This window comes from Raphanus sativus, chromosome 2, assembly GCF_000801105.2.
Source record: "Raphanus sativus cultivar WK10039 chromosome 2, ASM80110v3, whole genome shotgun sequence".
Taxonomy (NCBI): Eukaryota; Viridiplantae; Streptophyta; class Magnoliopsida; order Brassicales; family Brassicaceae; genus Raphanus; species Raphanus sativus.
Window position 1 is genome coordinate 9571510 of NC_079512.1, and position 17663 is coordinate 9589172.

Below are 17663 nucleotides of genomic sequence, written 5' to 3' on the forward strand. Positions count from 1 at the left end.
CAAATTTAATTCTATAATATAATTATTTTATTTTAGAGTGAAATATAGATGAAATTATAGAATACCGTTTGAGATGGTTTTAAGGACACCATTTTAAAACAGATTTTCATTAGAAAAGTCAACACTACAGAGTTTTTGTTTTAGTTTTTTTGAGAAAAGGCAACATTGGTGTTATTAATCGTATCCCTCATCGAGTTTAATTTCTTAACTGTGACGAGCTCTTAGGTAATTATCAAATACTAGTGGTGTAGTTACGTTCATGCTTTACAATTTAATTCTCAGAGAATAAATATTTCGTCGGCCGGTACCTGCGCGAAGCAAGAAAAATTAGTCTAAGAACAATTATTATTAAATAATCAGGCAAAATAATAGCCGAGTCTTGTATACAACTCATGGTCATGCTGTATACAAGAACACCCAAAAAACCCATGTTAATGTTCTCTTACCAATTCCCACATATTCATACTATCGATAATCGAGGTTTCTATGTGGAAGCCGTACTATATCACATGTTCTCCCGTTACAATGTGAGTGTGACAGTCTATAATTGATTAATCAAATGATAGAAGATTAATTTATATATTTCTGATAATTAGAGCTGTCGCATTGTATTATAGACCATATCAACTCGATGGTTGAAATCTGCTTGTGAATTTTGGTAGCATTCTTGTAATTGGATTTTCGTGTAAATAGTAAATCCTTATCAAATTTTGTCAAATTTATTTATAATATACATATATTTTATACTGAGTTTCTTTTTATTATTATGTAGTACCGATAAATAAACTATGACAGAATAGAGTATATAATTCTTTTAGCAAACGTAGTATATAATTCTTAGTAAGTAAATGAATATATTGCATCCCAAATTAACAGAGAACATTAATATAGACCGTTAAAACTTAGTATATAATTAGGGGACACTCAATTCATGTTCAGTAGAGCTGCGTCACCCGCCAGACATAGATATAAAGTTGTATTTTGACATTTTCATTTTTTCTAATTCTTGAATTTAGGATCACATTAAAAAAATCCATGATACAGTATTGAACTTATTAAGAGTAGAGTTTTTAAAGGCAACTCCATTGAGAAGATCTAAGGGAATATCTCCCTATTTAAAAATGAAAAGTAGAATTGAAAAAGTAATTAAAGAGCTAGAGACAAATGAATGGTTCTAGTTTTAGAACCCCAAAAAATGAAAAAATTCAATATACTCTTTGATTTTTTTTGTCAACCAATATACTCTTTGATCATGTGTTGCTTTATGATTAACCTACAATATTATTTGCAACTTAAATTAATTATTAATTAGACTATATCAAAATATTATTATTATCATCTGTTAAAACCCCATGTGCACATACTAAATGATGGAGATGCTCTCTAGAAAATTGTTTCATTCTCTTTTTGTTATCATGTATCCGTTTCCATATTTCAGTTGAGAAACATCTATCTCAAAATTCGCTCTCCCAAGTAGGTTTATCAATGACTAGTGATATTACAATATGGCTTATTATAGCCTAGGTTGCAGGGAAGCTTCATCGTACGTCCGCTTTCCGATTCAGAATCAAAATCGTAATCTCGTAGAAGCTTACGGAATCTCGCTTCCAAACCGATTCCAAAATATTCTCTTTAAATCACGTTGAAAGCTTACGATTCTACTTTAGAATCACGTTTCCATTTTTTTTTTGAAAAAAACACACAAATATAAAATCATAGTTTAGTTTATATAAAATCCAAATTTTAATGGTAATGAAACAAAAGAATAGAAATATACAAATATAAAAACTAATACTATAAATTATCTTTATGCATTGAAATTTTATTAAAAGATATATCATATATTCAAAATTGTATCATAAAAATAATTAATATAATAATTTAATTTAAACTTTAATTTATGTGTATCTTCATTTTTTAACATTAAATCATTTCAAAATTATCATAAATGAATAAATGTTTTATTTTAAATTTAATCATATAATTTATAGTCCTAAATTTTATAAAATTATCTTATATTTTGATATATATATATATATATATATATATATATATATATATTATATAGATATACGCTTCCAACACGTACCCGCTTCTTAAATTTTTTAAGAATCTCGCTTCTATGTTTCCATACATTTCCGTTTTCACGTACCCGCTTCTGTTTTTATGTAATATAGATTATAGCTTCCAAGAATAAACTATTTGTAAAATGCCCACTAATACAAAGATAATGTATAGGTTATGCAAATGATCAATTCTTTGAATAATTAAGAGGATCGATTGGAAGCAAGTAAATTATTCCTCCGAAAGAGGAGATCTAATCCATGTTCATCATATAACGTGCCACGTACCTCACATTCCTTAGGCTTGAATACCGGAGTAAACTTGTAAAAATATTCAAGTTTTATTTTGCAGACAATTTAAGACTTCTTCAATCAAATTCTACCTGTATTTTCTCTTTTTCCACCCTAAGAAATGTTTTCGCCGAACAAATAGAACAATCACAATGATGATGGGAACAATTGGCAACAAAATGTGAAGATTTGTAGATGTAAAAAATTTGGATGCTGTCATCATTCAACGTTGTGAATGCTAGTTGAAATATTGATAAAAAATCAGTTAAGTAAAATATATAATATGGGCTTTAAAATTAGTAAAAGTTTGATATTCACAATATAACTTGACAATTAGGTGATAATGAGAGGAGTTAATGAGATCGTTAGCCTCTAGCATACTCAAAATGGTTCAGTCAAATATAACCAATTAATGAATGCCGTTGCGGATTTATATAAATAACAATTGACCGGTTGAGTACAAACTACTTTTTTTGAGAAAAGGCTTGCAAAGTACAAACTACTTACACCAGTGATAATAACCATAGCTAGAGAAGAAGAAAAATATGATCATACGGAATCATATTTACTGTTTTATGAAGAAAACAATTAAAAATTGAAAGAACCATTCAACAAGTATTAGAACTATTTAAAAGGTTGAGAGTTGACCATGATATATTATACGATTTCTTGCCATCTTTCAAGAAATAAGTTACGTACAGAGTTATGTACATACATTGATACATAATACAGTTTTGTTGTTGTATTAAGAAACCATACAGTAATATATCTACATGATACACATATTCTTACGTTTAGAAAAGAAAGAGATCTATTTAAAAAAAAGATCTATTTAGTTCCTTCCTTCAATATAAAAACCTAAGGTGCCTGTGTGGCTGTGTTTTGTTGTATACTAGATTCTGACCCGCACATTCGTGCGGATATTTTTTATTTTATAAATATATAATTTTGCTATTATTATAAATGTTTAAAATGTATAGTTTCTATATTAGTGGTATATATTGTGTGACACGGTTTTCTTTAAATTATATAGCTTTATTATTTTAATATTGTATACATGGTAGCATATATCCTATTATTTTTGTAAATTTTATGATATATGATATTTTGGATGTTATGATATTAAGTTTTTTAAATTAAATTAAGGCATCAAAATATTAGATTATTTTAATTTTTACAACATAGCTTGTTTTTCATTTTCTGTTGTGCGGGATGATTTATATTTATAGTTGATGTTGTTAAATTATGATTTTATGATTCTATGATATTTTATAAAATTTGGTTCGCGTCAGATTTTTTTTTTTTCAATTTGGTTCCAGTTCAATTGTAGGTTTTGGTTTTTGGTTCAAGAAATATAGTATAATTGGTTATTTATGAATTTGAGTTTGGTTTAAGTTTTGTTATTTTGGTATTTAGTTTGATTCAAATAATAATATTAGGAACCCGATAAAATCTCGAGTTCGAGCACGTGAATCTGGATAGGATATGATTTTTTTATTTTAATTCTGATTTAGGTAGCTATATTTTCGATTAAATTTCTGACTTTTGTTTTGCGTTACTGAATGTCTTTCTATTTTAAATCCGTTTAGAAAATCGGTATATCTCAAAGTTATATATCATATCAAATATACCAATATCATTTTGAAATAATAAATATTTTTAGTCGAAATAAGGAATAGATATGTAACCTGCATTTCAGCATTTTGAATACAATTATAGTTTTCATATTTAGTTTATATTATAAGCAGTTCAAGTAGTGTTACCATTCCCTAAAGTTTTTCAAATGCATTTACCATCTCCAACACATTTGGTTCATTTTCATGTTCCTTGATTGTGTACCTCACAACCTGCCATAAGAGCTAAGTCAAATCTCTCACCTTATGTCCCCAAGTTTGTTAAATTTTGTGTGTGTTTGAGGTTTGAGAGACTTAAGAGTATGTATATCTATATTTAACTGAGTTTTGAAATTTCATTGTTGAATCAGTTTCCTCCCTAATACATACAACCTCCTTATCAATGATTTGAAAATCTTTTTTAGTTTGTGAACAAAAATGTTGTTTCTTTCTACTCATAAGTACATGTTCCTCCTCTCCGTTCAAACCATCAAATTGTTCTACCAGCCTGATCACATACATATATAATAAAATAATAATAAAGGAATATGTACATATAAATATAATATATATGCAGCAAGGATACTCTCTTTGCACACATACCCAGCAAATACATATATTCAAGCATGTGAAATTTTCACCAGCTACTTTTACATCAAATCCCTTTCAGGCACTTCCTCTAAGCTCCGTGTTAGAGAGATAGCAAAGACAGATCAACAAAGTTACACTACCCTGAGCCTTTCGTTTCTTTTGGAAATTCACGTAATGATCAAAACACCTCACACCAGTCTCATAATTTCAGTAGCTGTCTATGCTCATCAGTCTCCTTCGCATAGTAATTATATCCATCTGTTGATGTTACTGCTCAAAAACAGACTAATGCTGAATGCTCATTAGTTTCCTTTATTTTCATGAACATCTCTCAGTTTTAAAGTGGCGCTTTGAGGGACAAAAGAGTACACTTTTTTAGTTGTAGGCGAGTTGTTAAGTAAAGCAGCACAATTAGTAGGTTGGAACAGTATTGTATACTTCCTTGCAGTTCTATTGGCTTCTCCAAAAGACATATCAAGCATGAAAGCACGAACATACATATTAGCACATATATTATAGGATATAAAAACAGTTGGATTCCTGCAACAAATCAACTTTGAACATAAAAAGTTGAAGTCTTTAACTCTAATAATTATTGGATTTTCAACTACAATTCAGAATAGCATCCTCAGCACTCATAACGAAGCAACAAAACTCACAAACATAACAGATATAAACTTGACAACTAAAACTTTGTAATGACCCATTACTTGAAAACGTAAGCAACTTGATCCAAGTTAAATTCTAATTCCAATTTAGATCGAAAATAACATGAATCACATGAAAGGTTTGACGGATGAATCATCAATCAGGTTCTGACGTTACTTGAATCATCAATTAGGTTATTTTCACTGTTCTTCAAAGTTAGAAACGACGACAATTTTTTTGGAGAATCTTGTTTAATTTAATAGGTTTAGTTGTGAACTAATTGGTTTAATTTAATTAAATTGGTCAACATATATAAGATTGTAAACATGAAATTTATATTAAGTCACAACATGTTTAATAGGTCCAAATTTAAAACATGCCACAGTAATTTCAAATAGGACCCTAAATTAATAGATTAGATATAATACATAAGATACAACATAGTTGCACAATTCGCCCATATAAATTTGTTCACACTCAAAAGACGAAAGGAAAACTGTCAAGGAAAAAAAAAGCAAACTGTTAAGGAAAACTACGACAGAAAATTGGAAGCCATCAACATGTCGCAGTTCCTCTATTCTCTAACGCTTGTCTTCGTTTTCCTCACATCAACAAACATCCAAAAGACAGCAGCAACTCCATCATCCTACTCCGAAAACCACAAAATGTTCGTGAAAACGGCATGCAATTCGACAACATACCCTGACAAATGCTACAAGTCTTTATCCACATACTCCGCGGCCATCAAATCCGACCCGATCAAGCTATGCACCACAGCGCTTAAACTCAACGTGAAATCCGCAAAAGAAGCGACTTCTGTCGTCGCTAAGCTTCTCAAAAAGTCTCAGAAATCCGCCGCGGGGCGAAAGATTAAAATGGCACCAGAGACGCTGATCCTCAAGGACTGCCTTGAGGAGATGGAGGACACAATTGTTGAGCTCAAGCAAGCGATCACAGAGATGAAGACTATACGAGATGGTGAGTCTATATCTGAGCATATAACGAACGTTAGGACTTGGGTGAGCTCGGCGTTGACCGACGAAGGGACTTGTACTGATGGGTTCGAAGAGGTGAAAGTGAATAAAGAAACTAAGAAGACGGTGACGAAGGTTGTCCAGGAACTTGCAACGACAACTAGTAATACTTTGGCGCTTCTTACTAATCTAAGTTACTAGCGTAAAATTGGAATATATTAAGATTATTGTTAATGAATTATTAAGACCCCTTCCATGTGCATGTTGTTTTCTTGCTTTTCTTTGAATAATATGTAAAATTTAATCAACAAAAACGTTTTTACAGTGTAAGCTACATGAAAGCAAATGGTTTGTGTAAAACAGAGTACATCTACCAGATTCTCTTAGTATCTAGTAGCAAACCAAGACTGAAGAACACTATCATACTTTATATATTTGTTCGAGACAACGATGAGGCATTGGTTTCGAACTTGCCTATCAACCATTTTGATCATCTGGCCTGGCTTAAGAGATGACAAGCCATGTCTTGTATTATTCGTCTCCAACGAGATTGAATTGAGTGTAACCTGCAAAACATATCTAACGATGAAGAGTGTTCCTGTTGCTTGAGTTGTGTCTACAAGGAGAGTCATGAGGTCCTGCAATTTCCATGTGAACTGAGATTGGAGAAGATCTTGAACCAGACCCGACCACACCTCTTTCGCACACAGTCGAAAAAGGTAATCTTTAGATTCCAATTAAAACTGACGTAGGTGATATTCTTTGTTCATATGTCATCGCCCATTTATATGATACATTTAGATGATTCATATGGATGTCCAATGACAGTTCGTTTCTCCGTCTAAATAGTTCATCTAGATGGATCATCTAAATCAATTATGTTTGTTTGTTCATTTCTTTTTCTATCTAGACAATGTTTTTAAGTCTTGACCCGGACACTGAACCGGATGACGTTCTGGGTCACCGGGTCATCAGGTCATCAGGTTGACCACGGCTGAACCACGGGTTAAAAAATGAATTAGTTTTATTATATAATAAAGTAGCTATGAAAATAAATAAATAGACACTAACTTTAAGTACTTTCTAACTGTTTTATAAAAATAAATAAATAGTTTAGACATTTAAAAATACTTAATTTTAGTTTTTATATTTTATTTTCATTTGACATACAAAATATCAAAAAAGTAGTTTAGACTATCTAATTTTTTGTAACAAGTTAAGAGTTATGACATCTAACAAAGATATCAAGATTAAAAGTTCATAAATATTTAAATATCTATTGTGAATAACAAATTTAAAATTTAAAATTGAAAATAAACCAAAAGTAAATCATCATTAGTAAATTATCGATGAAAAAAATAAACTAAAACCAAATAAATGATTTTATGGTTTGACGGGAAATCATAAAATCACATTTTATGATTTTATAAAATATATATATATATATATATATATTGTTAATACTCGGATCACACCGCAGTTGTTTCACAATTGTTTTGTATGTTGCCATTCAAACTTTAAATATATAATCTCTAATAAAACTTAAAAAAACACAAATGTTGACAAAAAAACATAGATAGTGAAAGTTACTGTTACTTTTAAACGAGAGTAAACAAAATGTTTTAAATTTATTATACTAAAATACAAGTATGACTAATTGATAAATGTTTGGTCCAATTATTTACAGTTCATAATTTTTAATAATTAATTAACATTATTTAATATATGTATAGTCTAGATTAACTTTTGACGTATACTTAAATATAAAAGTTAAATTAAAAAAAAAAAAAAAAACAGAATGTATACCCATTCTTTTAAGGACTGGTCAGAATTTACTGCTCATTAAAATTTAAGATGCCTATTATTGATCGCTCACTTATTACATATTAAAATTTATATAGTTACACGTTATGAATGAGTTTTGCAGTATAAAACCAAAAGGGCTCATTAAAATTTAAGATACCTATTATTGATCGCTCACTTGATATGTATTAAAATATATATAGTTACACATTATGAATGAGTTTTGCAGTATAAAACCACAACAAAGCGTACAAGTTATATCAAATGAAAATAAACAAAACGAACACATTAAAATATTATCACATCCAAAACAAAGATCACACTGTAAGCACATCAGAACTATAATATCTATTGCGTAGGAGAAAATGATCAGACGCGTAAGAGTGATGATGAACAAGTGTAGGCCTGAAAAAAACAACGGAACTGATCGTCAGAAATTGAACCGAAATAGTCGAAATCGGAACCAAAACATAATTCTTAAATATCCAAATAGTTTTTATATTTTTATATTCGAAATAACCAAACCGAATCCAGAATCGGACTGCTAGCCAGATATATAAATTATTATTTATATATACATTAACTAAACATATATATATATAAACATATATATACAAATATATATATATATATATATATATATATATATATACATATATATATATATATATGAAAACTAAATTACTATAAAGTATCATAACTAACCAAAAGTATTTTAAAATATTCGGATATATTTATCTAAAATATAAAAAATAATTTGAAAATATTTGAGTATCCGAATCATCCTAAATATTCGATATTTTATTAAAAATAGCCGATATTTAATCTAAATTTACCTGAATTACCTAAAATAGTTGAACCGGAACTATCTGGGAAACGCATTTGTCCGAGTATTTTCCAGTTCCTAATTTTACTATCTAAACTGAATCTAAAACTATCTAACTAAACCTGAAGCGAAAAATAGATCATGTAGTAAAAATATCATCTAGCCTTCTACCATAACTACTCGATTCAGAAATAATCGAACGGATAGAAATGTCTAGGCCCAAAAAAAAAATTTTCATTAAAGAAAATAATAACGAAAATGAATGATAATATTAAAAATAATATAATCATAATTTTTATCATTGAATAAAAACTAAAAAAACCAAATATATTATACAAAAAAACTAGATTCTGACATGTGCGTCCGCACGGGTGTTTTTACTTGTAATTAGGATTGTTTAATCTCGCAAAACAAAATTATTGAACTAAGTAAAACCAAACTGAACGGAAATAGAAAAAGTGGTTTAGATTTGATAATACTGAACATAACGATGTTATTTATAGGAAACTGTTGTGTATAGATATGATTTGTTATATAAACCAATCAAACCAAATAAACTGAATAAATAGATCAATTAAAATATAATAGTATAATTATATGTATATTATATAATATGTATAATATATACATAATTTATTTATAGATATGATCCTCATATTTAAAATTTTGATTTTATTCATTTAATATTTTATTTTAAGTTAAATGATTTTTTTCAAATTAAATAAAACATAATCTTTTTGTTACCAAATATGTGTGTTAATATTTAGTTATTTAATAGTATTATGGATTACTAATTTTGTTATTTTATTCTATAAAACCTATTACTAATATTAACGTAATATGTTTACAAATTATTTAAATATTAAAATAAAAAGGAAAAAATAGTCTATTTGAAAACCAAAATATTTTCGTGTTATATTAAAGCCGACAAAAAATTCATAAAATTTTATAAAAACCAAATACATTTATGGTTTTTGGTATAAAACTGAATAAACAAAAAAACGGACGGTACATAAACTGAACCAAACCCAAGTAGATATGGTTTTAATATGGTAGTTATTTTTTATTAGCCGAAAAACCAAAAAAAAACAAAAAAAAACTGAACTGACCGAACCGATATCCAGATTGGACACCCCTCAATATAATATATAATATTATGATTTAATTAAAAATTATAAATTTTTTGTTAATATTTATAAATGTCTCAGTTGTTTATAATGTAGTTAGATGTTAAACTAATGAAAATGATGACTAAATATATTTGATGATTTTTACTACATGGACCATTATCATATTGTATTTATTTATAAATTTAACCACTTAATATGCATGTGTATACTAATACATTAAATTTCTAAGACAAATATTTGTGGCAAATATTTTTTTTCTTTTTCACAGTTACGTGTCTCTTAGTTTAGTTTATATTGAAAATATATGAGAAACATAAAATATTTAAAGATATATATAAACAGTTTTAGAAATAGATAAAATTAATATTGAGAGTATTAATATGTTAAATTTATTGGTTAACTAGATTATAGGAAGTAGTAAATTTTATTTTAATAAAATAAAGAAAATATATTAAATGCTTAAAATAAGTTTAATAATTGTTTCAGTGACAAAACAAAAATTGTTTCAGTGACATATGGTTATAAATAAATTGTAAACTTAAAGGTTAATTCTTATTTATACTTCACTTTTAATAGATTAGATATTAAATTAATTATATATATATATATATATATATATATATACTTTTCACGCGAATCGTGGATATAGTTTTAGTATTTAATGTTATTTTAGCAAGTAAGATTGTTCCTCTCTCTTTTGAATTTCTATGTATTTAGTTCTAGTTTCCAGTAAGTTTTTTTTGCTAGAAAGTAAGTTTTTGAATTACAAGAGAAAATAAATCCTCCCAGCTAACTTTCGTCTTATGAGCTTGAGTGTTGATAAAAAAAAGAGCTTGAGTAGGAGAATCTGACCAGAAAAATGCATTGCACATACTCTCAGTAGTGTTTAGACATTTTGCTAGTAAAATGAAAGTTGAGCTCCAAAAATTAACTGTAAAAGAGCTTGAGTAGGAGAATCTGACCAGAAAAATGCATTGCACATACTCTCAGTAGTGCTTAGACATTTTGCTAGTAAAATGAAAGTTGAGCTCCAAAAATTAACTGTGTTAAGAGATGTGTTAAGAGATGGCTGACTGGATAACGGAAGTATTCCTGCAAATGATAAAAATTTGTTGGACCAGCAAAGAATTCGTTGGACCTGCAAAATAATAAATTTTGAAATTTGGGTTAAAAGCTGACAAATCATGAAACTATAACATTTAAATCAAATTGGTTTACATATCGTTCATCCATTGGTTCAGCCAGTTAGTTTTAGATTTTAGTAATTCTTACAATTTTTAAGTATTGATATTTTAAAAAACTAAAACTGAATTATCGGATCACTGGATTAACCGGTTTACCCGTAGATCCATGTCAAAAATTTAAAAGCACTGATGTAAATGAAAAATATTTTAATTACACAAAATTCTTATAAATTAATAAAATATTTATTAATTTATTAATGAAATATTTTATCATAAAATATTTTGTGCTTGCACACAGATCAAAATCTAGTTATATATTTTAATAGAGACACTAAAGTGTGCGATTCATGTTTCATGTACACAAACACAAAACAAAACAACACAACACAAACCAACACAAACCAACCGTATATGCAAAAGTATATGTACTTGGAAAATTATCATTACAAGAATTTGGGCAGTTTGATATTTTCACAAAACAATATATGATCATTGTTAGGCCCTTTCTCAAAAAAAAAATATATGATCATTGTTTTTCAAAATATGTGCTACAGCACAGTTTAGTACTGTTTGAGCCCATGGCAATGATATATTGTCGAGATGAGTAACAATAGAATAACTCGTATGATGAATACTTTTAAAAAACAAGGGTTATGATGAACAAAACTTATACGCTTTCGTCTTACAGCTTCTTTTCTGCTTTCATACATTATATGTATTCAGTGGTTGTCTCAGACAACTTGTGTACTAATACAGGTAAATGTTTTTACTCTGAAAAATGAAAATTCTTTTGTGCTCCTACTATTTAAATTGTAATGGTTTACCATTCAAATGTTCAATGAAAATGACCCCTAAGATACAAGACTGCCAAAGTGAAAGAAAAGACGTAAACACGATTTCATAAGTGAATCAAAAGTAAACTAGATTACCTAAGTGAAAGCAACCAAATAAAATCTAAACAAGATTGCCTAGGTGAAAAAAGGAAACAAGTTACAGTATTTTGCCTAACTGAAAAACAAAACATAAATGAGAACAAGATTGCCTCAAATCAGGGTAAATAATTTGCGATGAAATAAAAGCCAAAAGAAAAACACCAAAAGGACAATTATGTTAGGTTTGGATCTTTCACCACCTACCCTCTTCACTCCTCAAAAATATCTCTGTACATTTCAAGATTTATGCTCTTGTCTTCTATTTTTTTTTTCCTTCACATTTTTATTATTACATATCTAGGTTATTTTTTTGTGCTCATAGACAGATACAAAATTTACAAAATAATCAAATCTAACAAATGACTGTGTCGTATTCACTTGTTGATCAGTTTTTTTTATAATTAATATGTATGAAAAGTAAATATAATATTATCTTCCAATTTAAAATGAAATAATTAGTAAATTTATTTTGAAAATAGTAAATGTTTTTAATCTGTAAATATTTTGTAATAAAAATTTCATAATAACTAAAATAAATAATATGAAAATAAATAATATATTTGTGATATTTTATAAGTGATAAAATTTAAAAAGGTAACTAATTGTTTGACTAATTCTTATTAATTCAATATACATATATTACTGACTTCTGAAAAAATTAATGTGGGAATTGTTCATAAAAAAACTTTTCAAAAAACTTTTGTAAAGGTATATAGATATTTTTATAGATATTTTTATTTTTATTATTTGAGAAATTAAGAATATTATTAAAAAGTAAAATATATATTTTATTTATTGAAATTGACAATGTAGTTGATTATTGTGAGAATTGACGTGAATACAATATGGAATAAAATGACTATGATATGTAGTAAAGTAATTTTTTCGAAGAGATTTTGAGAATATCTATCTCGTGATATCTCCCAATAGAAAACATCTGTGATACGGACGAATTTGACCTTCACATATATATCCGTTTCGGCTCAACCTCTTGGAACGGAATGGTAAAAAGCGGTCCAAGCTCTTGAGATTGTTGGATATGGCAGCCTTAGGTGTTAGAAATATGATATTTTTGTGACACGTGAGTAATTTAAATAGGTATATTCACATAAAACAATAGATAAAATATTAAAAAGAAGTTGATCTGAAACTAAACATGTCAATCGGTGTTAGAGATCAAGCAATGAATTTAAGCTTCCTCGTAGGATAAATACTTTAAGAATATAAGAAAAAACCCTAATCGACTTGATCAGGAACATTTTGAAAACTATCTAAAGTCATCATTAATTATTAATCAGCGTTCGCAACTACAATCATCGCTAGTCCATCAGCAAAAGCTGAATTTTAAAATCCTTAAAAGTAAACCCAATCATAGCCTAATTTTTGTCTGAAACTCGTGCAGATATTCAATATTACAATGCGAGTATTACTGACAGCCTTTTGAAAATAACATAACACAAAGAAGCCAAAATATATCACATTAAGATTGCCTTTTTTCAACAAGAAAGATAAGCCAATATGAATCATATGTTACATATGTAAACATAATAACATAATTGACATTTTCCACATAATCAACAAACTTAAACTATCATTAACTAATTTAATTATGCATTACACATCGACAATTTTCTCCCACACAAAAGCCCCACTTATCCATCGAACTCGAACTCCGAAAGATCCCGACATACAAAATAAAGACACAAACAGCAACATTAAACCAATCACTAATCAAGCTTATTGGGTCCGGTACAGTAACTAACCACGTGGTTCCATAACCACTGGATCAAATACCGCCGTCGGATCCCGTTAACATTATACGTGGCACCACGATCGTCGTTCAACATCTGTCCAGTGTACGAACCACCACCTCCGGTACCATAAATACCCTCGCAAAGATCCGCTATCTCAACCGGCGCCACCGGGTCAGCTCCTGCGTACCAAGCGTTAACCAACGGATTAGTTGCCAGCTCAGCAATCTCGTGAGCGATCACACTTATCATCCCATCAACACCAATATCACCGTTCGGCGATTTAACCGGTTTAATCCCCGGTATAAAGGCCGGTACGGCGAAGGGATACGCACAAACTCCGGGACAAAACTTCGCCGAGTTCCCAACCCAAGCGTACGGCAAGGTGAATCCAACGATCGACGGGAACGTGAAGTAGTGGAAACCACAGACCTGGCCGCAGAAATCTTGAACGTAGACGTCGTCGGAGGTGAGGAGGAGATAGAGACCGCCTTTGGGATTCACCGGCAAGGGCCGAGATCTTGAAGCGACGGCGGATTTTATAACGGACTGGATCGATAACCGGGTTAATGATTTGCCGTGTGAATAGAACCGGTCGTTTTTCTCTTCGCCTAAACGAACCGTACCGGTAATGTTGGATCCGGTTTGGTCAGTGTAGAGCTGTACGGTTTTCCACCAACCGGAGACGGAGGGGTGTTTGGATCCGACGGCTGAGATTGAGTTGATGAACTCGCGGATGATTTTCTTCTGGGATTTTTGCCACGTGCCGTACCAGATTGGATGGACGGTGATGTTGTTGGTGAGGACTGGGCCCATGTGGTAACGGAGGCGGACGAGATTGGATGAGCCTTCGTATTTCTTTGAAGCGTCGAAGATTTGATCGGAGCCGTTGGTTTTGGGAGGATATGGACGCCATCCGATGACTTGCACCGTTGATGTTAAGAGCACTGTAAGTGCAGTGAGAGTGAGAATCACTGGAACTGAATGCATGTTTTGTTTTTTTTTTTTTTCCAAAGATAATAGAATGAGAGAAGAGAATCGAAATGTTTCGAGTTTTAAGGAGGGCATCGAGTTTTAATGGAGGACAGAGAGGTGATGTTAAAAGACAAGTAGGTCCCACAGAAAGACAAGCGGCGTCTTCGCTAGCCGTCCGATTGTTTTTCAATCTGACGTCACGTAAAACCCTCGTTCTTGGTTCCCCATTGCGCGGGAAATCTTATTCGTTGTTTCAGGGGTGATTCTGTATTTTTCTTACTATGAACTGCTTCTTTTTCCCGGGTATGGACCTCGCTTTTCAGAATTATTATTATTATTTTTTATTACTTATTAGTGTCCACCACGAGTTTTGAAAAACCATTCGTAATTTTTGTATATCTTTTGTCGTCTTTGGGCCACTTGAGCTGATAGTGTTGAATAGGAACATCATCGTGAACGAGAGGCTAATCACTAAATTGGCGGTTTGTTTTTATACTCAAAAAGATGTTTTGTGTTTTCAAGATTCACTTACTTTTGTCTAATTTAACAGAGTCTATAAAAATCTATAGCTGCATGTGAATATCGCAATTACTGAATACCATTCATCTATACATAGTAGACCTTAAGTATTACCATTTCTGTACATAGTAGATATACGCAAGCATTTTTGGTCTTTTTATAGTTACTTTGTGGCCAAATACCTTATGCTATGTATATAACAACGGAGATACTGTACGTATGTATAGTAGTAATGCGTTCTTTCTTAATTAAAGTGTTTAAACTTAGAACGGGTGTCTTTTAGAAAGAGTTTTTGTAACCGATTGTGTAAAATGTAGAAATAGGATGAATAAACTATGTATTGTTGTATTTTCACCTAACCCATTACATGATTACCAATATCTTTATATGTTGTTGAAAACGATATACTGCAGACAGGGTGACGTAAATAAAAATAAAGTAGATTTATCAACATTAAACCATCAGAGGTGACATGTTTTTTTAACCAACAAAAAATTGACAGCTATATACAAATAATGTAATATATTTAATTAGCCTAAAAATCAATTGGTCGAGTATACCTTTATTATACTTTTTCCCATTATTATACTTTACAATAATGTATACCTTTATTATACTTTACAATTAAACATAGACGACCGTTTATAAATATGCAGTCACTAAATTTATCAGAAGGATACGTGGCGTTTATCAGCCAAAAAAAGACATCCCCAATGCGTTTACTTGGGTTGTTGCATGAAATGAGAAATGCATAAACACATTGACGTACCAATTATCTTAAGCTTCAACAAAACCATAACAGCATATATATATGGGACCGGAAATGATGTCACTTATACAAGTAGGCGATTGTTATTCCAATGTATGATTCAGATTTGGCTTCAACTAGTGTTGCTTCCAAAATATAATAAATATTTCAAAAAAAAGTATCGAAAAAGTTGGTTTTACATTTATAGTCACCTATATGTGTTAGTACGTTCATTTGAAGTGGTTAAAACATGAATGATTTAGATAGACAATAAAATATGTAATATGTGCATCTCCTATACCACGATGACATAAGTGGTAAAATACTTAAGTTGTTATGCATTGTAAAACGTCTATTAATAGATTGCCTTAAAACAGCCGGTTAAAGATAAACAAATCCCATCGACTGGTATTAGCCTGAAAGTCATGAAGTTATGATTTCCTAATGTCCAAGGACCACGACTACATGTTCATAATTTGATTATTCTATAAAATTTGGATAGTAATCTATGGTTGGGGAATACTTGGAGATAAGTACTTATTTCCCGACGTAACCATGATTTCTGATTATTTTATAATATTTTCTTAAAGATCCATATTTTAGAAAAAAATCTATATTTTAGAAAAATAAAATCGGTTCAAAAATATATTTTTTATATTAATGTACTAGTTAATACTTTTTCCGTTTCATATTAGTTGTCGTTCTATTTTTATACACACAGATTAAGAAAACATTTAATTTTGCATATTTTCAAAATAAAAACACTATTATCAATATACCTAATTATATTTAACCAATAGAAAAATAGAATAGAAAATAATATCAATAAAGTTTATATTAAAATCGAAAAATGAAATTTATTTTGAAAAACATTTACTCTACAGTGACAAAAAATTTGAAACGGAGGGAGTATTAAGTTATAAATTAAAAGTATAATTATAATTATTGAAATTCTATAGGTTAAAATTTATTAGAAATAGGCAAATAGCTAGATATAAAAACTAATGCATTGGTAATTCAAATTTCGTATGTTTTGTGTATATTTTTAAAAACATTCATCTTTGTGAAACAGAAAGAATACCAACTGCTAATTTATCAATATGTTGAGTTTTCTATCTGTCTATCTTTGAATTAAAAAAAGAAAACAATAATAATAATAAGGACGTGTGGTATATACGAGGTGCTAATGTGTATCCCATTATTCCCGTAAAAAGATATTTAATTTGCTGTAATTCGCATTTGAAGGTTCCGATGAGAATATTAGAATTTCGTTTTTATATTTTACTTTTCAAGTTGTTCATCATTACATTTAAAACCATCAACCCCAACAAATACTCTATACACCGATAACACAAAAGACAATTGAAAAATGTTAGGATGAATAGCTATTTGTTTCTCCTGAGAATATAGATAATTAATTCTATTCATCCAAAATAAAATTTAGAAGGAAACTTATCAAGTTTTTGATTATAAAATTATCCAAAACAAGAGAAGGGTGTGAGAGAAAAATATAAAACATAAAAATAGGGAAGAAAACAAAAGAAAACCTGGGAAGGATAAGAGGATGGGTTCGTCCCAATCGCGGAGCGAATTGCGCGGCCCTCTTGTCAAGGTA

The 17663-nt window shown here is 29.6% G+C and overlaps 2 protein-coding genes across 2 annotated transcripts; one reads left to right on the forward strand and one right to left on the reverse strand.

The window, feature by feature from the left end:
- Positions 1–5728: 5728 nt before the first annotated feature.
- Positions 5729–6479, forward strand: LOC108841433 (pectinesterase inhibitor 4-like). Its single transcript, XM_018614191.2, has one exon. The coding sequence runs from the start codon at positions 5767–5769 to the stop codon at positions 6379–6381; it is 615 nt and encodes a 204-aa protein (XP_018469693.2). The 5' UTR covers positions 5729–5766; the 3' UTR covers positions 6382–6479.
- A 7038-nt stretch (positions 6480–13517) lies between these two features.
- Positions 13518–14856, reverse strand: LOC108843265 (protein EXORDIUM-like 3). The gene has a single exon (XM_018616414.2). The coding sequence runs from the start codon at positions 14794–14796 to the stop codon at positions 13783–13785; it is 1014 nt and encodes a 337-aa protein (XP_018471916.1). The 5' UTR covers positions 14797–14856; the 3' UTR covers positions 13518–13782.
- Positions 14857–17663: the final 2807 nt, after the last annotated feature.

Coding starts and splice junctions, on each gene's coding strand:
- LOC108841433 (XM_018614191.2), top strand. CDS start 5,767: ATGTCGCAGTTCCTCTATTCTCTAACGCTTGTCTTCGTTTTCCTCACA.
- LOC108843265 (XM_018616414.2), bottom strand. CDS start 14,796: ATGCATTCAGTTCCAGTGATTCTCACTCTCACTGCACTTACAGTGCTC.